The following is a 24,645-nucleotide window of genomic DNA, read 5'->3' as shown; positions in this document are numbered from 1 at the left end:
CTTTTTATCTATCCACCTTCTTATTCTGAAGCATTTTCCCAGCATGGGCAAGTGAGGTACACCACAGTGCTCAAATTATGAAATTTTGTGAAATCCATTATCCCCATTTACTGAATCCCCCCAATTCTAAACAAGTCATGCTCCCCTTGGCTGTCTACAAGCAGTAGATAAGGAAGGCAGCAGAAGGGTGTTCTCCCCCAAACCGGTAATTCAAACACTGTACTACAGTATAGGAAAGGAAGGAAACACAAGCAATTGCTTAAAGAAAATGAAACTTTTAATCCGGGAGACAGTTCCCAAATGGCCCTTCAGAACTGCATAGTGGAATTGCACTTTTCTTTGCTTTAGATGGATGTCAGTGTCTTTGTGACATCCATAGACATTATACCAATGTCCTTCCACATCTCAGGCTTATTTGCATGTGAAGCAGCTGAATGACTTCATACTAACAAATGGGTCAAATATATCCAAGCATAATATTATTGTGGTGGTGATGATGATTTTAATTTTTTACCTACCCTTCACCCTAAGGTTCCAGGGCAAGTTGCAACAATTGAAACACAATTTTAAAAACAGTTTAAAATAACTTACAATAAGAAAATAAGGTGGGTCCTAGATATATATATACATCTCAGGTGTCAAAAGCCAGGGTAAGCAGGTGTGCTTTCAGCATTCATTGACAGATGCGAAGATACCAATCACACCTCTGTGGGGAGTGAGTTCCACAATTTAGGGGCTTCCAAAGAGTATGCCCTCTTCTAGGCCACCAGCACCCCAAGCTTTTGAGGGTGATGGAGCAATCCAGAAGGATCCCTCTGCCAATCTGAACACCAAAACAGATTTAAGGGCTTTGGAGGAAGAGGAGAGGGGGGAAATGTTCACTTGCACAAAGAGAAATCCTTGCACGGAGCACTTTCCTGGGTGATACATTTAATACAACCCAGTGATTCATGGCTTCAGTGTCAATAAATGTTGGATCTATGATAACGGATAGCCAATGCCTTTTGCAGGATGTGTTCTTGGGTTGTTTGCATTAGAACTTAACGCTGAGCATGACCAGATGAAAATAAAATGGTACAGCAATGTATGTACTGTAACTGCATTCGTTGTAAACTATTTGGGGCATGGTTTGAAAATGTACCTAGGCACAGAGCTTTAGTGGATTATGACTCAAGTTAATCCATGAGTGAAACAGGTATCTATTTTTAACAGAGTCTTTCTTATTTTAAGTAGCAGCTTCAGTAATGTTGCTCTACAGGGTAATTTTATTTAATTTTTTTTATCATTCTGACTCTTTTACCAACTCCCAAGTTTTGAAATGACAAATGGTCTGGTCTTATAATGTTTTATACAATCAACAAGCCAAAAACTAGAGCCCAGTGAGTATTCAAATATGAAGACTACAAAGGATTTAAGGGTTTCCACTGCTTTAGGAAATATATTTCTGACTAGCCAGCATTCCAAGCAGAAAACAATAAAAAGATAGATCTCTCTTTCATGTTGGCATGTGCTCATATACCACTTTTCAGCTCTAGGAAAAAAGCCAGCAATATGAAATGTAATACAGAATGTTCTAATTCATATTATTATTATTTTCAAATGTACATATGTACATTATTTAAAGTTAATATTTAAGCTTCTGCCATTGCATCGGTTAAGTAAGGAATGTGGTACAAGCATGAATTTGGTTTCTAGCAGAAAATTCAGGCTTTCTAAGCACCAAGGTGGGCACTGCCTTATGAAATCTCTGTGGGCAGGGAACAACTGAGCTTAGGGAACTTAGATGCTCTCACATCCACAATTTCATGTCCCATTACTTCTTGGTCTAGTTCAAGAGTTCACCTGCCTCCATTCTCCATACTTTCTTTTGTTTTCTTCTTCTCGAACTTGCAGCTGTGTACTTTGAAACAAGTCTCTATCATAGAAGCAGAATCAATAACACTAAATAAGCAGATGTAACCAGTTACTTAGATTATAATCTTTATTCTAATTGTAGAATTTAGCTTACATATAGTTACAATAAAAAACTACATAAAGGGACATAAAGCAGCTTCTGCCAACCTGGTGCCCTACAAATGTTTTGGACTACAACTCTCATCAGCCCTAGCTAGAACTTGTCAAAAACATCTGGAGGTCATCAGGTTGGGCTCTCATATAGGCTTAGAGTCCAAGCTTTCCTTCATAAGTAGTCACAGCAAATTCTGGCAATTATCCCATGCTGCTGCAGCCCATTGTGCCTCATCCCACTCCATTCCAGAGAGTTCTTTGACCTTCAGGAAATATTTTAGGGGACCATAAAGGGGCATAATTTGAATGTAGAGCCAGCGAACCCACACTGTTGTATCTTATGTGGATCTGATCCATAGTGAATTCTGAATCACAGAGAATTCTGAATCACCAAGTTTTCGGTAATTTTTGCACTATAATGTAACAAAAACTGGAGCTGTCTGCATCTCCAGGAGCTATTCACTAGAGAGAGTTTTCTTTGTGAAAATATTGTCTTTGAAGTCAGAGACACATTTAAGAAGACCAAGGGCTAAACTAGATATGATTTGAAAGTCTGTGGATTGATCTTCCGCTATCTCATTCTTTTTGCTAAAAGCAGAGATGAAATCTAGGCCTTTCCCTCTTCACGACTGCCACAATCTAAACCAGCCTACTTTAGCTATTATATAAATGATGTTTTATGTTTTACCTATGTAAACCTACTTGATATTTTACGATTTGCTGGTATAGAAATATGTCAATCAATCAATGATTTAAGACAGCTATTCAGAATTTCATTTGCTCCCCTAGGATTAGATGGAAAACAGGGACAACTCATTGAGTATCACCAACATACCAATAATAACGCTATACTCAATTCTTCTCAGCACTTTCATGTAGATATTAAAATTCATTCTGAAAGGTGTAGTACCACATCCTGAGGTTTACCACCAGGAAAGCAGTATCCTCAAGTTGCATCTCAGCAGCACAATCCAGGTCAGATACTATCATGGTCCTGAAGGCAGGCAAGAGATCCAAAACAACATCCCCCTATTTATCTCCAGGTATATGTCATCCAGTGGATGGGTAACCTATGGCTCTCCAGATGTTGGTGGACTGCATTTCCCATCAACTCCAGCCAGCATGGCCAATGATCAAGAATGATTGAAATTATAGTCTACAGGTCCGCAACCCTGCACTAGGGCAACTGAGGCAATTTCAGTCTTAAACAGGTTGAAAACCAGACTGAAAAGAATCCATGGTTGTGGAGCATTACTGCAGTCAAATACCAAAACACAAAACTTTGAATACCAGCTTATTTGTGCTGACATAAATATAATAATAATAATAATAATAATAATAATAATAATAATAATAATAATACATATATACCCCCCATCCATCTGGCACAAGTCCAGCTTTTTTCTGGGATGTATCTAGAAAATATACCAATGAGTCAATGTCTGCTTTCAGAAATTCCCATTTTGAATGGGCAATTTCTGTTTAGGTGTTTAGGAAATCTTTAATGACACATTACACTCGCTACTGAGTATAATCCAATGTACACCAAATTACAACCATAAACATTAAATCCTCATTAACGGGTATCAGTGTCTAAAGATTAATCTTTGTTTTTAAAATATATATTTCCAAATGTGATTTAATTAGACCATTTACTTTTCTGATTAAGAGCCTATATAATTATTACCCATCTGGTCAGGTAATGACTAAGACTTTAATCTCTCTCTCCCTCCCTTTCTTTTTGTTAGTTAATCACAGCTTTAGACAATGTGCACACTTGTCTCTCTGCACTATATATCTGTGTGGCAGAGGATAAAACCCTTAACAGTGGATAAGGAAGTGTGACAGTACAGGTAGAGCCTTTTTTTTGGAGGCTCACCGTTTTGTGAATTATAGAATCTTTCCTTATGATATAGCCCTGAGCTGAATTTCACTGTTGAGCTTCCACTTCATTCGAAATCCACAGATTGGAGAAGAGCTATGTGAAAAGTGATTGACACATGTAGCAACCGATGTCATGTGCTTCTACTTAGGGCTCACAGATGCCTGCAAACTGGGTCAAGATAGCACTATACGAACTGAATGCTGTCTATGTCAGGCGAAAGTATGTCACATGAACTTCAGCTGCTAAACACATAGCACTGTGCCTCGCAGGGACATGTGGAAGGTGCACCAGATGCACATCCATACCTTTAAACCAACACTGGGGCAGAAGGAATAAACACCGGGTAGCAGGGGTGCCAACCTGCCCCACATAATCTATCACATGACATGGCACACGGAAACTATTTGAATGGCAACACCCATTAACTTTGACGGGCTCCAGACTCCTCAAATATTTCATGGCAAGAGGCTGGATTTAGGTTTGATGACGCCCTAAGCTACTGAAGTTAACGGGGCCCTTTACAGTCATACCTCGGGATAAATACGCTTCAGAATAAGTATTTTCGGGTAGCGCTCCGTGACGACCCGTAAGTAATGGAGCACGTTACTTCCGGGTTTCTCCGCTTGCGCATGTGCAGTCAAAATGACAGCACGCGCATGCGCGGAAGCGGCGAAATGTGACCCGCGTACGCGCTCAGTCTTGTCTTACGTTCTGTTCAGGATAAGAATGGGGCTCCGGAACGGATCCCGTTCGCATCCCGAGGTACCACTGTATATGTCCAGCTGTCCTTTGTCAACAACAAATTGTTGCTGTTTTTTGTGTACCACTGTATATAGAAATGAGCAAACCAGTGATATTTTAGGGAGCAGGCTAGTAGGCAGGGCCAATTACTTACATCATAGGAGTCTACACAACACAAAACACTGTTGCTGTATGTAGGTTTTGTTTGTTTTTTTATCTTATATTTTGGAAATGTACATCCAAGTTTTTCCCCCTTTATATTTTTTTGGGGCCCCCAAGAGAGTGGGGCCCTAAGCTATAGCTTCGACCCCTAGGAGTTGGCTCCTATGGCAGGAAGCACCACCTGTTGAATTTCCGCCCGCCACACAGGTGACAGGCACACTCCGCCAGAAACAGTGGCGCGCTTTGCGATAGGTTGCCTGAAATCACTCCAGGGAGGTGATTAGATGACAGCTGGCGCGACCCGCAATCTCTTCCTATCGCTGCTCGGCGCGCGCTTAAGCTCTGGGGCGGCGAGAGGGGTCGGTAGTGGCAGCGGCGGGGTGGGAACGCGACTCCTTGGTAGCAACAGCAGGAGGAGGACGAGGAGGAGGGAAGAAGCCACAGCTCGCCCAAGAGGCAGCCTGTTGCCCACATAGCTGTGCGCCTGCCCGCTCCTCCCTCTGCTCGTCGCCTCCCGTGAACAGCAAGCGGTAGCAGCAGCAGCATAGGCAGGAGCGAGGGCGACAGACGGCGCCCACCCTCATGCCGAGCAGGCGGAAGCCTCAGCTGAGGAAAGTCGCCCAGGGACACGAGCAGCAGCGCGTACAAAGAAGGCAAGGGAAGAAGTGGCCCCGGCGGGTCTGGAGACATCCTTCCCTCAGGAAAGCGCAGCCGGAGACCACCACCACCACCCGGCCCTCCCGCCCTTTCCTGCTCGTCTCGGACTCGGTCTCTGAGAAGGTGGACCTCGCCAAGATGGTTACTGTGGTGACCAAGTTGGTGCACTACCTGCACCTCAGGTAAGGCGGCCGGCGCCTGTTCGCGCGCGCGCTCCACGCCAGCTCCTCCAACCAGAAGCCTCGCAGCCTCGGAGGCGGGAGACTCTCCGCGGTTCTCTCTCGCGCGCGCCCATTTGGAGCGCTCCGTTGACTGGGCGCACGCAGCAATTTCACACACGAAGAGCTCTCTCTCACACACAAGCCTGTTTAACTCCTCTTTTACAAAAACCCACAAATATAGTTATTACACTTTCTCTCTACACTCCCCAACCCCATCGCCCCAATTCACATTCTTTCTCTCAGACATTGGGCACCTTGAAAGCCCATTCTTTCCCTCAAAGAATTCTGGGCACTGTAGTTTACCCCTCTCAGATCCACTATGCCCAGCAACCCTTAACAAACGGCTGAATTCTTTGAAGGAAATATTTGTGCTTCTCATGTGTTTAGTGCATACTCAGTCTCAGTATATTGTTTCTTTAACACTTAAATGCATACTAATTTATACTAATTTAATGATAATAATAATAAATTATTATTTATACCCTGCCCATCTGGCTGGGTTTCCTCAGTCACTTTGGGTGGCTCGCAACAGGATATTAATAATAAAAAAGAGATAAAACATCAAACATTAAAAACTTCCCTAAACAGGGCTGCCTTCAAATGTCTTCTAAAAGTCAGAGAGTTGTTTATTTCCTTGACATCTAAATGCACCCCCCTCCTAGCAATTCATCCAACACACTTGCAACAAATGCACCCACCTGTCTTTTAGGGATATGCCCATTGTCACTATCAGGCAAGTCTCTAGGCATCAGGCTAAATTGCCAGTTCCATCCCAAACTGGACATGCCACTGGGGAATGGGAGTCGGGACTGCTGGCCCTTGGGAAGGTACAGAGGAAACACAAAACAAAAGCAGGCGGAGAGTGCCTGCGGGGTTGGGTAGCTGAAAAGATATTGGATCAGGACCTCTTTCCCTGTGCAAAAAAATTCTGGATTAAATTCAAACCACTTCTTACATATTCACACAAACCGCTCCTTGGAGAAAACATACAGATACCAAACTATACACTCTACCTGCGGTAGATCTTCTGGGGAGCAATAGGTTTTCAAATGCCTTGTCAGTTGGTAAGTCCGTTCTAGGGTGACTGCTGCTCTTAAATGGGAGAACTGATATTTTGTATTGATTTTGTTTTATAAATATCACTTGTAAAGATGAGGGGTGCAAGAAGAACTTTATTAGTAGAAGTTACAATATGTTTATATAACACAATTTATATGTTTTCATATAAAAATAGTTGTTGCAGGTGGTCCTAGTGTAGAACCATTAAATGAGGATATCTTCACATAGACTGATGGGAGTGAGGTAGATTCTACACTAGCAAACTATCTTGGCACATATTTCATTTATTATTTTAAACTTTTTTCATCCTGATTTCTGGAAAATGTTTTCAGTGTAATCCTGCCTCCACTCTGTTCATTTTGATGTTTCAAGCCTGTTTGCTTTTCTCTTCATCAAATAATAATAATAATACTTGGGGGTATGTTAGTGGAAATTGATTTTCCTGGAATACAAACGATCATAATATGCATATCCTTAGAGAGGACCCATTTCAGCCTTTAAGCATTGATATTTGCACAACTGTTTGCTAATGCATGAAGTGGTAGCTCTGATTTCTTTACAAGTAAATTCTTACAACGCAGTGGTTAACATAGCATGCATTCTGTAAGCAAAAAAATGTGTTTCTGAGTGACGATGGAACTCTGTTATCTCTCCAACTGTACATATGCATATGTTCCCAACTGCATATGATAGACAGCAAGGTAGATTCATTCTGGGCTACTCATATTCTTATCCCTTACTTACTCTGATCATGGTTTAAGTCAGGAAATAGGAACTCAGCAGTACCTGAAGTTTTTCTGTGCCATGTGCAAATCAGGCTTGTTTTCTGGTAGTGTGCTTCGGAGGAAAATTTTGCAGTATGCATATCAACTGTTATTAAAAAAATGTGTTTTTCAAACTTGACTAGTGATGAAAGTACCTTGAATATTGCTGGAATCTAAAGACCATAACTAGCAGGATTTTTTTTTTTACATACACCGTCTCCACTGTCTCTGAGGCAGTATGCCTCTGTATATCAGTTGCTGGGAATCAGTTGGGAAGGGTGCTTTTGCACTCAGATTCTGCATGGGGTTTTCCAATTGGCATCAGACTGGCCAATGTAAGAACAGAATGCTAGACTAGATGGACTAGCATAGCTCATATGTTCTCATTGGAAGACTCCCTTACCATGTTATAAACTGCTCTGGAAAGTCTCCTTAGGTTCAAACATAACTTGCCATGTAACATGGGTAGCTACTGTTGGAGAAATTAAAAATTAAAGCCCTATTGAACATTCAGAATCAGTTGTTTGGATACTTGCTTTTCTGTATTCCAAATTTCTTTATGATTTGGAAGTGTCCTAGCAAATAATAGATACCTCAATGAGTCAGGCTGTGAGGGTCAGATGTCTTTCCATATTTGCTAAGCTAGAAGCGCTTGAATTATCACTTTAAAAAAAGGATTATTCTTGAACTGTAGTATGCACGGTATGTTTGTTGTAAATATATGCCTTAAAAATCCTTCCTCTCCCATACTTTGCTAAATGCATAGATTTGCAAAAGACTGCATCTCATTTTATATTTGTTAAAAGGATTATCTTATACATTTTAAACTTACTTTAATGACATGGTTATATGTTGAATCATTTGCAATGAAGAAATAAGGATGGAGAAATTTTGCCTGGAGCATACTCATGGCAGCTACATATGGAATGCAGGAGGAACTTCTCTGTGCTGAGATAGTTTTGCTTGGGTTCATATTATATTCATAAAATTGAGAATGTGTAAAAAATACTGATTGATAAATGCCTGAGTCATTAATCACTCTCAGTTAATTAATTAGGCAAGCTTTGGCTATCCTGGCATAATCAAATTCACTCGATTGATTACACTCAGAATGTAAGGTCTTTGTAAGCTGAGTCTTGAACACAGTTACTGAACTGAATCAGCCACACTTCAAAAAGGGAAAAAACCGGCAGGGAATTCGGGTCTAGACACTGATATACCTAAACGGGGAAGACAAGTCTGATTTAATTAAACATTATGGTGGAGGCGGCCTATGCAAATGTATTATGTTACTGTGGATTACCTTTTTTTGTGAGGCTAAAATTTATCCCTTGCCCAGATTTTATGCAGTGCAGTGCCTATTTACTGTTATGCATCTGTGCTTGTTGACTTTAATTATTTATCCTCTTCTATTTACTGTTGTTATGACCTACAGTTAAGCAATAAATTACTATGATGGTTCTTGCTTATCTGAAATCATTATGAGCTGACCTGGTAGTTAGAGAATCAGCAGTACCGATGGGAAATAAAAAACAAGAGTAGAACACAATATTTATGTTTTTAATGCCTATTTGGCATAGAACTGGAAGGCATAATGTTTTTCCAAGGCTGAGCAGACTAATGCAGCAACGTTTAACAAACTTCAGACACTGATAGAATAGGTAAATACAGAGGCAAATGTTAATAACGAATGGGTGACAAGAAGGAAATCAATGCAACTAACAGGTAGCAAGTATGTTCTTGCTACTCATTAGAGAGATATTCATGGTAAGCATTTGGATATGCAAAGGAAATGGAAGAATACTTGAATTTTGTATTTCTAACATGATAAAACTTTCCTTTTGAATCGTGAGAGCAGTTGATCAGCATGATGATGTCATAGTCAGCTGAAAGAAGCCCAGTCTTGTGAGAGGAGGAAGATCACCATATGTGTGTGAACATAATGTTGAATGCCACCCCAATCTCAGAGTGGTGTGGGATTCCATGAGTTCCAGTGGTTTTACCTAGGTTTTGTGTTTCCTTTTGGAAATGAGGCACAACAGAGATTGTGGTGTCATTATGATATATGGTGTGTGTGTGTGTGTGTGTGTGTGTGTGTGTGTGTGTGTGTGTGTGTGCGCACACACAGACACACAACCTGAGCTTACAATGGAGGGGTTCACAGTATTAATACCCCAAGAGGGTCTTGCTTCTCCCATAGCTGCAGCCTTTGATTCAAACAGGAATCAAACATTGTGCTCAGCCTGCTGCTAAATTTCATATAACTCCTTACTGTAACCTCTCTACTCTCTCTACATTATCAAAAATACATTATTCAACTAAATTATAATCAGAGTAGACCGAATGTGTTTTAGAATAGGACATCCAGTTCAGATTTCTTCTCTGCTTCATCTTTAGGGACTGTTGCCCTTGAATCCATTTTAGTTCTGTCCTCGATCATCTCCTTTCGTTAGGTTAACTAGTTAATTAGTAAAAACAACAACGAAGAGCCTTGTGGTGCATTAAAGGCTAATGCATTTATTAAGGCACAAGCTTTCATGCATATGATGAAGTGAACAGTAGTCTGTCAAAGCTTCTGCCATAATGAATGTATTAGTCTCCAGACTGACACAATACTCTTTGTTGGTTTTTCTGCGGCAGACTAACATGGCTACCTTACTAGGAATAGTAGAAAACTATGGGTTATCAAAGATTTTAGGTTATCAAACATTCAGCTTGAAAGGCTTCTGAGGGCTGAGCCTGATGGTTCTGGATTTCTCCTTATGTGTCTCTTCTCAATTCCCTTCTAGAAACTGTGGCGACTCTGGGTGGCCGAGAAACGACTTTACTTAGTTGCAGCAAATTAAACTGATTCATTTATGCACTGATTAACTAACATACTAGATTTGGGCTGCTATAGTTTCTGAAATGGGTGTTCTAATACACTGCTTTAATTGTAAAAAAAAAAGAAAAGTTGTTTATATTTTGATTTGCGTTAAGCATACTTGTTCTGTTAACAAATTAATCATGTCGTTTCCAGGATTCCACTACTAATATTTCTATGCAAATTGGGTGTAAGTCAAAATATAAAAATAGTACACCAAAAGTATTTCCTTCTGTTTTTAGGAAAGCTTCCCTGTTGATAAAAACACTGTACACAATTTAAATATGTTTACATATAATTAAATAAATTCACAGCCAATGTGAAATAATACTTTAGAACAATGAACAAAGGAGACAGAAATGGATAGAACAGGCTCAAATGACTAATATGAGAAACACTGAACAAACAAAGCAAGACAAAGAATGGGCAGACCAATAAAAAACAAGACAGTATTCATAAGCAAAGCGGTCACTGATGTTACAAAAGATACTTGTATAGCACATTACATAAAGACGGTGTCAATAATAGCAGAGGGGTGGATTTTAAGGGCTGCAAACCTCTACACACAAATCTGTGAATATGGCTCATTGAAGTCAGTGGAAAGCAGACTTGTGCAGCACTGGACTGCGATCTATAACTAAATCCACTTACCAGGAAGTAAATGTTACTGAATTCAGTATTTCTTATTACCCCTGTTGGTTGACATTATTATGTTGTGTTGTTTATTTTGTTTATTGTGTTAATAGTCTCATGGCTGTTAGCCACCCTGAAAGTGTATTAGTGAAGGGTGGGACACTCCACCCCCCCCAGCTCTCTTATTACACTGATTCTGAGATAAACTGGAGAGTGGTGAACCACATGTACCTATTCTCTCGTAGGGCAGCCTAGGTGCATGGAGCCCATATGAGCCTCCATTCTAAGTGGGAGCAGAGTTAAAGTCTCTTTGGAATGAACATCTGCACTGAATGATATTTTTAAGACTATTTAATTGATACTTGTATTTTCCATTTATAACTCTCATAAAACATACTATATACCGTGTTTTTCCATGTATAAGATGCCCCCTATTTTTGGTGACTCCAAATTAAGAAAACACTCCTCAGCACTACCTGTGTATAAGACGAGCCCCTAATTTTTTGGTAAAAACCCCTAGTCTTATACATGGAAAAATACGGTATATCACAGACCAAATAACACCCACTGGTGGCATAACCCACTTTTGGGTGCTATTGATTTAATTAATTAATGGATTATTAAGTATATCCCCCCCCCCACTGACTAGTTCAGGGCTGAGCCACTCAAGGGAGCTAACAAAGTTAGAAATTTAAAATATTTCTTTCTCTTCCACACCAGCACACCAATTAAAAAGCTTACAAATGAGTGGCAAATAAAATATTTTAAAAATAATTGGAGAACCTGCAAAATGAAACTTCATTGAGAAAATTAAGGACACACTTACATTTCTCTTATTAAAACCAAAGGGCTGTTTTGTTCTAGTTGGAATGGTTTTACTTGTTTTTATAATTGCAAATATTTTATTGGTTTGTATATTATGTTATTGCAACCTGCCCTGGGAACTTGTGGTGAAGGATGGCTAAGTGCTTATCTTTGGATTGTCCAAGTATGCGTTTATTTAAAAAATTGAAAATTCCTGAACTTTATGACATACATGATGATTTTTTAAAGGACGCCAGATAGATAGATGTAACTTGGTTTCTTATCTATTGAGTATGTAGAGCAAATATTACAAATGATTATAACACAAATGATGAATCACTGCTTAGCAACCAGAGCAAACATCCCCCTCCCCTTTCTGACCACATTTAATTGTTGGTTTGACTAACAGAGCAGACCATTATGCTCTGGTTATCAAATCTGTCCTACCATTGTTGGAAAAGAATTAGGTTTTAGATCACAGGACATCTTGTCTACATTAACATTTCTTTCATTTGCATCCAAATTCAAGAGATGTTTACTATGGTAATAGCAAATTCACTGAAATTTAGATAACACAAAACTCACCAGAATCAGAAAAAACTCTCATATTCAAATTTAAAGGAGGCTGTGGACTTCAGATAAGTGTTCAAACAGTGTTAAATCTTGATTAGATATATGGTGTCTAAACTAAACAAAAAAAATACAAATATATTTATAATCTCTTCAAAACAGATCAGACTATACAGCATAGAAAAGACTGCCTTTCCCTGTGTGGCTTATAAAAACAAATTGAAATTTACATGTTTGCAATACTGTATGTGCATATATATAACACTCATTTTCAAAAAAGTAAGCACTTCCCTTTTAAATAAGATTCATAATGAATAGTAATTAATACTGATTGTATCAATAGTTTACAAGTAATATTTATAATCCCCTAGCCATTCTGATTTGGAATTCCACAGGCACTCCAGACTGCCTCACAAAGCAAGGCATGACTTGATCAGCAGAAAAGAGCTCTATGATATACCCCAAACAAGCATGCTCATTTGTTGTAGCATGAGATTTCAGATGCATGGGCATTCTTCACCAGAGACACAAGAGGGCACTAGCTTAAGCAGAAGGCCCAAGTTCAACCCTTGGTATCTCTTGATAGGACCTATCTGAAATCCTCTAGAGCTGCTTCCATCCAGTGGACAATGCTGTATAAAGCTAGATGGAACAAGGTGACATCCACACCATACATTTAAAACACATGGCTCTCTCCCAAATAATCAGGGGAGCTGTAGTTTACTCCCACAGAGCTACTATTCCCAGCACTCTTAATAAATGTTCTGGCTAATATGACTGGTGTTTCTGTTGAAGCGCTGGCTAATTTGTGGAACATGAGAATGGCTCAGGCCATTGATACAATAATCCCCTGTGTCCTCTCCCACTTTGTATATCCCGCTTGGTACCTTTGTGCACACCAGAGCTCAGGGCAATGAAACAAGCTGAGAGACACCTTCAACGCAAATGGAGGAAAGCTACAGACTAATACAGTTGAATACAATTGAATACAATTGGTCACTATCAAGCCTACTCAGTGGCAGTGAAAGTGACAACCATGGCATACTTTGCTTCCTCCATTGCATCTTCATGGTTCTCTCTGGCAGAGCTTTTCCAGGTAGTATGGGGCCTTTTATAGAGTGGGCCGAAGGAGGTGGTAGAACCAATGGTGGATTGCTGTGGCTCATTTGCAAAGTGTTTTGGGGATAAAATTGCTTGTATCTGCCAGGATCTTGCCTGCTGTTATAGCAGATGAATCTCTAGAGGTGTCCAGAACACTGTCTGGTTCTGTTATGTGGGATGAGTTTAAATTTGTAAGGCTCAAGGATGTGGACAAGGTGCTTGGTTCAATCCAGGTCCCATGACTTGTGCCCATGTCTCTTGCCAATCATAGTTGAGAAAAACTAGTGGGGAGGGGACAGCCAGCTGCAAGAGGGGTTGGTCTCTGTCTGCTGAAAGGAAACAGTGATAAGTATGGCCATTCCTTAAGAAACCCTACCTGGATTTGGTCAGTAATTTGGTCAGTACAGTGGTACCTCTGGGTATGAACTTAATTCGTTCTGGAGGTCCATTCTCAACTCAAAACCGTTCTTAACCTGAGGTGTGCTTTTGCTAATGGGGTCTCCTGCTGTGCACATGCCTCTGGCATGTGATTTCCACTCACATCCTGGGGCAAAGTTCGCAACCAGGAGCGCCTACTTCTGGGTTAGCGGAGCTCGTAACCCGAAGCATTTGCAAGGAGGATGGTTCATAACCAGAGTTATTACTGTAATGCTAATCTCTCCTTCTTGGACAAGGTTCTTGAGTAAGTAGTTGCATGCCAGATACAGGCTATCTTGGATTAACCTAATTTTCTAGATCCATTTTCATTGGGGCTGCACACACCGCTTGCAGGCACCTGACATTTGTTTGTTTGTGTATTGTAAGTTGCTTTGTGTTGCCTTAGTAGCCCCCCAATAAATTTAATAAATAATAATAATAATATCCTGCCTGCCCAAAACGACCATTGCCATTACTCTCTGAATGCTTGCTGGAATAGGAACATCTTTCCTTGTTCCTCCTGAACAGATTAGCGGTACTGTATTTTGGTTTGGGGTCTGAGAGAGACGGAGTTGTAAAGAGAGAGAAAACCCTGCCCATTTCTCCTTTAAAAATTAGGCTGCCTCAGAAATCAAATTAAGTCTTGAGTCATATAAAATACAGCAGGTGGTCAAAATGCCCACCTACCATCTGCCAGTATTAAGGTACAGGTGATACAGGATGAGAACTTCATTACTCTCTGAAATGGTTTGCTAACTGATACTCCGAGACTTCTCTCATCTGAATTTAACAAACTCCTGAAAGTGCTTTTGCATTGCAGCAGCATTATATTTCAGCCAGCAGATGGCAAGCAACCAATTCAGTGCAACTGCAAACTCTTTCCACCTGGAAACATCTGAAAAGTATTCTAAAATTAGTTCTAGTAATTTGTTCCTCATTACATTTCTGGCTGGAATACAGGAATGGATATTTTTCAAAAGCTCTAGGATTTCTGAGTTATGATTATATGTTGTGAGTTTATCATATAGAGAGTCAGTGAGTGTCTGGAGGCGGTTGGAGGGTAGATGGCAGTTAATGGATTGAGGCTGAATCCCAACAAGTCAGAAGAACTGAGGGATAGGAGGTGAGCAGGGGTGGGGCTCCCTGGTCCTGAAGGACGAGGTGCACAACCTTGGGGTCATTTAGGACTCACAGCTGTCCATGGAGGCACAGGTCAATTCTAGTGTCCAGTTTGTCTGTCTACCAGCTTCATTTGGTATGCCAGCAGAGACCCTACCTGCCTATGCACTGTCTCACCAGAGTGGCACAGGCTCTGGTTATCTCCTGCTTGGACTACTGCAATGTGCTCTACATGGGACTACCTTAGAAGGTGACCCGGAAACTACAATTAATCCAGAATGCAGCTGCCAGATTGCTGATTGGGAATGGCAGCCAGGACCATATAACACCGGTCCTAAAACTCATTGGCTTCCTGTACATTTCCAAGCACAATTCAAAGTGTTGGTGTTGACATTTAAAGCCCTTAATGGATTCAGCCCTATATACTTGAAGGAGTGTCTCAGTACCTATTGTTCAGCCTAGACACTGAGGTCTACAACCGAGGGCCTTTTGGCAGTTCCCTCATTGCGAATAGCAGGCAGTAGTGGGAAAGGTGGTAGCAATGGACAGTCCAGCTCTGAAAAGTGAAGTGCCAGGTGAAGAATCCATTGCAGCAGCCGCCATCTTAATTTGTCAGAATGCCTCTGAACTGAATGTTGTGGCCAAAAAGCATTCTGGGAAAGTTATTATGGTTGTGGTTACAGCTACCTCATCAGATGTTTCCTTTTAGAGTGATGGTATGTAAAATCACTTACCTGTACTTGTTTTTGGTTTTAAATTAAAAAGGGAGGCTGGCATCAGCATCAGCAAGGCCTTTGGGGCCTCTGTGCCAGAGCCCAGCATTTGCTCCACCATGTGGGGTGCTGATGGTGGAGCTGTGTTTCTGCCTCTCATTGTCGCAGAGAAAGGGTTGTAGACATTGTGCTTCACTCATGATGAGCAGATTGTAGGGGCTCCGTGTCAGCAGAATGAGAGCTGGCAGAGTGCTAGGCAAATACAGACTTGGCCCTACCTTTAGGCAAGATAAAGTATACCATTAACGGGGGACAAATTGCCCGTTGTCTAGTTTACTTCAGATATGAGTGAAAATTTTGAGAATACCAACTTTCAGCTTGACATAGAGGCATGTGGTGTGTGTGTGAGAGAAATTGGACACGCCTAAAATGGTTGCTGTCTGTACACTGTACAACTCTAGGCTTGTTGTTGTTGTTGTTTTGTGACATTTCATTGCAAATGGTTAGAGATCTTATGGATCCACAGCATATGCCAGAACTCAGAAAATTCATGCAGGGTCCACCCCCTTATACTTGATTTGGAAAGTGACTTAAATGACAGTGTTTGGAATTCTAGTCCACAGAGTGAGGGCTATTTTCCCCGTTGTTTAACAGGTTCCAGTTTGAAATTATAGGGGCAGAAACAAATGAGAACAAAGGATCGTAAGAAGAGTATTGGGTGTAGTGACCTATTTGGCGGAAGTGAATGGGTGTACTATAGTAATAAAGAGGCATATAGATCAGCTCTAGTGGCAAAAACATAACAAGGAGTATAGCATAGAAAATATAAAGCGTTGATGCACTTAGAAGATGAATTCAAGGAGGATGAACTGATTTCAAGAGTATCCTCATAGAGCAGGACCAAATGCACTTGAAAAAGAGCTTTTCTTTCTTTATGGGGTGCTCTGTTACACAAGGCGGACCTGCAAACCATCAGACACATTGGATTTATAAAAGAAAAAAAAGGGCAGCGTGGCATATAAAACAGTTCAAAAACGCTATTTGTAAGCCTGTGATGTAAAGCAGCCTGCGGTCTCATTTGCATGTAATACTGAGTCAAACTATAGCTTGATGAGCAAGTGCATGCAATGATAAAATCATGGCTGCTTTGCTTCTCTCCCCACCCCTCCTGTAGTTGCCATGCTACTGAGAGCAAAACCACAGTATGGCATAGCAGTATGTCTGAACCCAAGTTTTTAATTTATCTCCCACAAACAAACCACATGCAATAAGCCAAGAATAAATATTGGTTACTCTTTTTCAGGTTATGGCAGAGGCAGTGCAAAGCAGTCTGTTGCATATTGGGATATTTACATACAACTGTCATACAATCTAGCACTGTTCCTGGATCAAGGTTAATACATCTTGGTAGGAAATTCCATTGATTTCCATACATGTAGGATAGTCATTCATTGCACAATGAAGTGACTACTTGGTGAAGCGTGGTACCCTCTACATTTCTACTATTTGTCTCCTCTCATCCCACTTGTTTATTAAAAATAGTTACAAAAGCAACCACCAGAGTGCACCAACATACCCTTTTTAAATTATCTGTAGGACAAAAGGGCCAAGCTCCATTTATTTGTATATGTTATTTAACGTGTGGACAGAACTTTTATATTGCATTAGCTTTGAATGTGAAGTAAGTCATGTACCAGTACTAAATACAGTTAATTACAATGCATCTACAGCTAAGCCATGCAGAAACAACTGTCTAAACTAGCGGGATTTATTTTGGTCACATAAAAGCAAGATTGATTGGTACCTCAGTTGATTGGTAGCCTTAACTAACTGCAAGTCGACCTTTTTCTAATTTATTGGTTTATTTATCTGCAAACAGAAATAGCTCACGAGTACTGAGATATCAAATTTTAAGAAAAGTAGAAACATGGATTATACTTCCCCTCCCCTAAATTCCCCTGTATTATAGGGGTGCTCTTATGTCTGTACTTTACAGCTGTACATTCCTGCTACATTTCAACATTAATCTTTTATTTAAGAGAGCAAAGAATGGACAGAAGTTTAAAACGCTGAACATGCAGACCTGCATAACCTCAGTGAAATTCAGTGAAGCTTCCTTCCATGTCACGTTGCTGATATGCCTCTGTTTAATTGCCAGGAGGTGCCAGATTTAGCTTGTAAAAGCACCAGAGTAAATTTGCTTCTTAAATAAATATTGAATTTGCACTACAGAGAGATCGCTATCTGTCCCCGCATGCCTGTGGAAAGAGTATTAACCAATATAAATATCACAATTTTTATTGAATTCTTTTAATATCCAACAAAACGTTGTGCGTAATACAACCAGATGAAAGAAACAAATGCTCAAGTGTGCACATAACACAATTAAAGAAAATGAGGCAAGTGGCCTTGAGCAGTAGTGCAGGAAGCAAAAACATGTTACAGTACTGTTAAACCCAGGCACCTCTTTACAAGGTTACATGGCCTAGTTTGTGCTGATATTATGTACCTTTGCACTAAGCGTAGTTTAATTAGCCAATTTTATGAGGTACGTCTACTGTGATATTCTCTGTGACCTGAAGATCTTTTAAAAGAGAGACTTGGCCCTTGATAAGTCTTTGCAGTTGTTGGTGTTAGTGTGAGCTCTTACAGCTGCCTTTATTGTTCATTCCATTGAAAGTCCCAATTTGTGTGCTTGGCACAGCTTTCTGTTTAGGTTGCAGGCCTTTGCATTCCACCAGACTTTACATGGCCCCCTAATTCTTGGGAAACTGCTGCAAGTTGGAGACAAAATTGTTTACCTCACCTTGTTTACCTAATTGTTTGCCTTATCTTCATAACCTGCTAATACAGACAGGGAAATGGAAATTTCCTCAGAATAAATGGAAAGAGGAGGAGGGTACTTATGTTAATGCTATGGTTACAGAAAGTAAAAGCACTCAGCGTTGAAAGTTTTTTTAAAAAGTTTAAAATATGAATGGGTCATAGACTGCAGCTGGCTTGGACAAGAATTTGTGTTGTGCATCACCAGCAACCTCACAGCATCGTTAGGCGTTCTGGGACCACATCACTACATTTGAGATGGCACAGACAATAGCTAACTGCTACTTGACAAAGAATCATAGTGTCTCAGCAGCAGCAACATTGGGTGTGTTAGGGCAAAGATGTTTACAGGCTTATTTCATGCATGTTTACTTGGAAGCAAGTCCCTGTGAGTTCAGTGCACTGTGCATAAAATTGTAGCCATAGATCCATTCTGAAAGGTGCACTAACCTTAATTGTATTTTTTAATGGTAATAAAGCACATACTGTCTTATAAGACACATTTCATCCTTGCTTTTCAAGCACACTTTAAAGAGTTAATGAATCCACCAATGAGAAAAAGTTCTTGAATATATTTCAGCATTCCTGTTACTCTCTTCTTAGTGAATTCTATGCAATTGCTTGGTTCAGCACTGAACATTTTTTTCACTTGGAGAGAGTTTCAGTTAAAAACTATGTTTTAAATTTGAGAGTAATGAACAATCATGCTTTTATCTTCTCAATATTCTCAAATAAATCTGTTCAGTATCTGCAGGCAGGAGTTTGTAATTCTGAAAGTGGCAAATATTTACTGATTCTCTTTAGAAGTCATTCTAATCCTTCCTGAGTCCCACTGTGCCATCAGCATGTGGTTAGGTGGTTCCTCCTTTACCATTTTCAATTCTGTCTCTTTCAGCAGTCCCTAATGACAGCTCAGCTGGATCAAGCTGCTTTTGCATACTCCGACATGTAAAAACTTTGCTTTGTTCAACCTTAGCTGTGGAATCTTTTCAGATTCCTCTTAAATGAAAGATAGCTTTTGCATATTTATTTTTAGAATGCCCAATCTGTATCCTGTTTTAGTTTATAGAATTGTATTGTGTTCAAAGGTTTTGTACAACAAAGGCTTGTATTGTTTGTACATCGTGTCTGTATTGCATATTTATTGTAAATTATATACATTTGATTCTATGTTCTTCTTTCCTCCCTCAAGTTTTTTTTTCTTATTCACTGTAGGATGTTTAGTAGCAGAGGATAGCTTTTGGTATGCAGTTAAAACAATGAATACTTCCATGGTATCAAAGTTGTAAATCCTTTCAGTGTTGTACAGCATATGTTCAAAGAAAAGCTATGGCAAGACAATGTTCTATTAAGGCTGAAATCCTAACTCCCACTTACTTGGAAGTTCAGTCCCACAGAATCCAATAAAACTTACTTCTGAGTAGAAGGACTGTGTAAGGACTGTGCTGTACCATGTCTATGATTTCCTTACTTCACTTACACAGGTGTATATCCTCCAGGAGCTCAGGTAACAGGAAAGATAATTTTTAAAAGTTTAATGACAATGATCATATTGAGGTATGCCCGGTGGGCAGCAGGTCAATTTAGGCTGCAAGTCTCACCGAACTTTTTAAGGCTCACTTTTGAATAACGGATAGGACTGTTCCGCCAGCCCATGGTTTTGACTGAGATGTTAATGCCTGCTTCACTGCAATTGCTGTGTTTGGCTCTGACAAGTTGTGTTACCTGCCCCAAGCTTGTTCTTACTTTTTACATAAATAGGCAAATACATATTTATTTTCCTTTTAAAAAAATATCCATATCTCACAGGAGTGAAAGGAAGCTGTATATACACACACACATACACACATATCCAGTACTGTGCAATCCAGTCAAGTCTAAGGGCAGGTTCATCTCTAATCCCTTTTCATTTTCTATATGAATATTCATTTGATAGGGACAGGATGGGGTGGGGAATTGCACCATTAGCAACTGCCACTCCTGTGATCCTGCCGCCTGAGGCAATCACCTCAGCTTGCCTCATCGGTGGGCAGGACCTGGCTCCAGCCACTATGGTCAATTTTCAGGGACGATGGGAGTTGAAGCCCAACAATAAATTGGGAGCCACCTCCTATTACACATGTCTTATGGTAAACTGAATCAAAAAACAACCCATCATTCAGCTGGTTGTATAGAAGAAATTGTCCCAGCTGCTGTTGGTGTCTTGATTCACAAATGATGCACTCTGCTCCAAGACAGAGAGGTTGTACAAGAGCGAATTCAGGAAATCCCAGACCTATTCTCAAATAACCATAATTGCGGTAGGTGTCTTTTAACCCTGCCAGAAGTGTAATGGATGACCACTCGCAAGTAACTCTGAATCTATTTTTTATGTCAGGGCTTGGTCTGCGTAGCAACAAGGAGGGAATGAAAGAGATTTTGCAGGAGGTTTGACTAGATGACCCTCTCTATCTCTCCCAACTCTACAGGCTATGATTCCATGAATGCCTTTTTCTTATACGTAGCCACCTGAAGTGACCTGCCAAGAGAAGACCCTTTTTCCTAAAGAGAGAGAGAGGATAATAACAAAGGATAATAACAATGGCTTGCGTAATTACACACAGCACATTCCTATCAAAACCCAAACCCAAACTAAATTCCGCAGAATAGGGTTGTGAATTAGATGCGCCTCTGGCCTCACCCTGTAGGGCTCATCTTACGTTCTTAAAATGTGCCTCAAAGTTCCTTTGTTGCAGCAACTTCTTTGAGGAATGCAGAAACTCCAAGTTTTAGTTTGGCTCCTCTCGTTTATAAACGATTCTTTACAAATGTCCGAACCTAGCAAGTCAGCGAGCTGAGTGCACCTGACTCAGCACAGTAGCGGGATCAATCCTGGTTTCCATGTAGCGAGCAAGAAACGTCCCACTAAAGCGGCGAGGAAACGCTGAGATGGCCATGCGTGCCAATCATAGATAGGCTTGTGCCACGGCGTCCTGAGATCCCTGCGCTGAGAGAAGGAAACCTGCGAGCAAGGGGTTAAGAAGCGTTGCACAGAAGACACAATCAGTTGGGAAGGAAGAGGTGGAGGAAACTAAAGGGAGAAAAAAGAAAAGGCAAAGCGACGCTCCCGGCTGGGGTGGGGAAAGGCCGGCGTAAAATCCCTCCGCGCGAAGAATATATGAGCGTAAACATGTGGCTGACTCATGAAAAGGTCGCCCGAGAGCAAGACTCGGTTGGAAAAAAGGCGGCCGGGGTACTCGGCCCAGGCTGCGAGGATATCATTGGAGGCGGTCCGGACGGAGGCTGGTCCTCCCCTCGCTCGCGACGCCCAGTGCGAAGCGCAGCCTCGCCTCCGAGGGGGCGGACCCGCGGCCAGCTAATACGCCCCGCGGCCGGGCGAGGCAGGAACTTCGCCGGCGCTGCGCTCAGTCCAGGAACAACGATGCCCTCGCCCGCATCATGAGCCGCTGGTCTGCTTCCCAGGGGGTGGTGCTCACAGCCTATCACCCCAGCAGCGCCGATGCCGAGGCGCCGGGAAGCAGCGCCAAGGAGGCGGCGGGCGCGTCCCCCGTAAGGTAAGGAAGGGGCGCCCGCGGCAACTGCGCGGGTGGTTCTCGTGGAGGAGGACAAGGGAGGGCTGCCTGCCTGCCTGCTTACCTGTTGACGTAGGCAGGGTGGCTGGAGCCAGGTACAAAAGGCTGCCTCTCTCGAAGGGCTGCGTCAGGCCATGTGACCAAAGTTTAAAGGACGGTCAGGAGGAATGCCAGCAGCTCCACCACCCTGGGGCGCGGCTGCCGAGCGTGCAACAGGTGGAAAGCGAAGGCTAATGCCGGCTGCGGTTTGTAAACCGCTTGGAGGGCTTGTTTTGCTTTGTTCTGAACGAGCAAGCGGCGTATAAATTTTGTGTGTCTGCGAGAGGAGGAATAAGATAGTGTACTAAATAGTGGAGGGTAGCGCATCCAAAGCAAAAGTTCTGAAATTCAGCCAGCGGCACCTGCACGTTCGATTTCTGGAGGAGAAATAACATCGTCTTGCCCTTACACTCCGATCCTAAGCATGTTTTCCTCTAAATGTGTCCTGCCAATTTTGAGTTTACTTCGATGTAGGCATTATTTATTTCTTATTTAGCATGATTAGTATGCTACTTGATGAAACATTATCTAAGAGGTTTACCTAGAATTAGTCTTTTTTGAATTTTTCTTATAAATGTAGTTATAAAAAATTATGTGTGAAAAGGGATTTTCCTTCCATGTAACTACAAGGATCCAACAATGAATGGAAGGTGTTGGTGGGGGAAAAGCTGAGCTACCTTATGGCAGAGGGAGGCACTAGCTTTCTGTTAGTTCTCTTTTGGGACTGCCTATGGAAAAAAGAAACAGCATTTTGTATTGTTAAAAGGAAGAACACACACATTTAAACCGCTTTCAATAATTATTTGTAAGAATAGCAAGAGTAAATTATTAGGCTATTTTACAAGTACAAATATCCCCTTTCCCATTGCTTGCCGTGGTGCAAACAGTATTTCCTGCAATGAGCAGCACTTTGGTTCCCCATCACCATCATTTCCCTCCAATGAGCTCGATACATTTTTATTACTCTGAGGTCTGTGTCAAAATACTAGAGGCCATCACAGACAAGAGGCCATAAACTAGAGGCCATCACAGACAAGAAAGCTTGCTTGAAAATAGAATGAATACTCTTGGAGTGGAGTCTTTTGCTCCTGAAGGCACCTATGTGGGGTTTGGGAGGAAAGACAAGTGTGAAGTAGAACAATTTCAACAGGATTGGGGCATATTCAACCTCTGTTCACTGTGTCCTGATATAGGTGTGTGTTTCAAGGAAAGCGGGTTTTCTTACAATATCAGGTTTTAGTTTTGTAATAATGATTCTTATTCCAGGGTAGGGGGACTGAAGAGGGCCTATTTGTCTGACCCTCAGGACTCTTCCTGGGCCGTGACCTGCCTCAGGCTACATTCCTCACTGGTACTCCTCTGCACTCTACTCAATTCCTTCTGCCTCCCTAGAATGTGTCTTCAAACTGATCTAATACCTCTTCCTAGAGTCATTCAGTCTCTCTCTCTCTCTCTCTCTCTCTCTCTCTCTGTGTGTGTGTGTGTGTGTGTGTAGAAATGCCTGACTTGTGTGTGGCTAGAATGGCAATGGTATTAATACAAATAAATGGTGTGACTGTACTTGGAATCCTGTGTACATGTCTGGTCACCTCACCTCAAAAAGGATATTAGAGCTGGAAAAGGTGTGTAAAAGAACAACCAAAATGATTAATGGATTGGAAGAACTGCCCTATGAGGAAAAGTTACTACTTTTTAGTTTAGAGAAAAGGCAAGTAGGGGGAGGGGTTATGATAGAGTAATACAGAATTATACATGTACAGTGATAAAGTGTACAGAGAAATGTTTTTCTCCCGCCCTCTCAGTACTAGAACCTGGGGCAGTGCAAAGAAGCTGAATGTTGGAAGTTGCATGACAGATACAAGGAAGTACTTTTTCACCTGGCTTAAATGGCTTTACAAGAGATTTAGACAAATTCATGGAGAATAAGGTTCTCAGCGGCTGCTAACCACAATGGCTATGTTCTGCTTCCACTGTTGGAGCCAGTATGCGTCTGAATACTAGGTGCCGGGAATCACAGGTGGGAAGAGTGTTGTTCTCAGAGCCTGCTTTGGGTCTTCCCATAGGCATCTGCTTGGCCACTGTGAGACCAGAGTGCTGGACCAGATAGGCCTTTGGCCTGATCCAGCAGGCTCCATTCACTTTTGCCTGTACTCCTTGCATGTTGTTGGCCTGTAAATAAATAAACCCAGATTTATTAAGGCAACAACCAAAAAGTCACAAAGCAGTGTGCCAGCTTTTGAATCCCCCTTGATCAGGACAGGGGTGCGCTGTGGGTTAAACCACAGAGCCTTGGGCTTGCCAATCAGAAGGTCGGCAGTTCAAATCCCTACGACGGGGTGAGCTCCCATTGCTCGGTCCCTGCTCCTGCCAACCTAGCAGTTCGAAAGCACGTCAAAGTGCAAGTAGAGAAATAGGTACCGCTCCGGCGGGAAGGTAAACGGCGTTTCCGTGCGCTGCTCTGGTTCGGCAGAAGCAGCTTAGTCATGCTGGCCACA

The 24,645-nt window shown here is 41.5% G+C and overlaps 1 protein-coding gene and 1 long non-coding RNA gene across 5 annotated transcripts in view; one reads left to right on the top strand and one right to left on the bottom strand.

The window, feature by feature from the left end:
- Window positions 1-1,629: 1,629 nt before the first annotated feature.
- Window positions 1,630-4,893, bottom strand: LOC310841066. Its single transcript, XR_014562316.1, has 3 exons — window positions 4,788-4,893; window positions 3,379-3,422; window positions 1,630-1,913 (listed from the first exon to the last, which is right to left on the bottom strand). It is a non-coding gene; the product is annotated as an uncharacterized lncRNA (long non-coding RNA).
- Window positions 4,894-5,142: 249 nt separating this feature from the next.
- ARHGAP18 (Rho GTPase activating protein 18) overlaps window positions 5,143-24,645 on the top strand; it is a 62,199-nt gene continuing 42,696 nt past the window's right edge. For 2 of the 4 annotated variants that reach the window (XM_083731199.1, XM_083731198.1), the window contains exon 1: window positions 5,143-5,634. In XM_083731199.1, coding sequence (XP_083587325.1) covers window positions 5,378-5,634 — 257 coding nt within the window. In that variant the 5' untranslated portion in view covers window positions 5,143-5,377. Of the gene's footprint in view, window positions 5,635-21,874; window positions 22,094-24,645 lie in introns of those variants that run through there. The other 2 variants (XM_083731201.1, XM_083731200.1) reach the window with 2 other exon arrangements.

The sequence above is a fragment of the Podarcis gaigeae genome (assembly GCF_964106915.1).
Source record: "Podarcis gaigeae genome assembly, chromosome: 3".
NCBI classification, from domain to species: domain Eukaryota; kingdom Metazoa; phylum Chordata; class Lepidosauria; order Squamata; family Lacertidae; genus Podarcis; species Podarcis gaigeae.
This window is presented reverse-complemented; position numbering and strand designations above follow the sequence as displayed.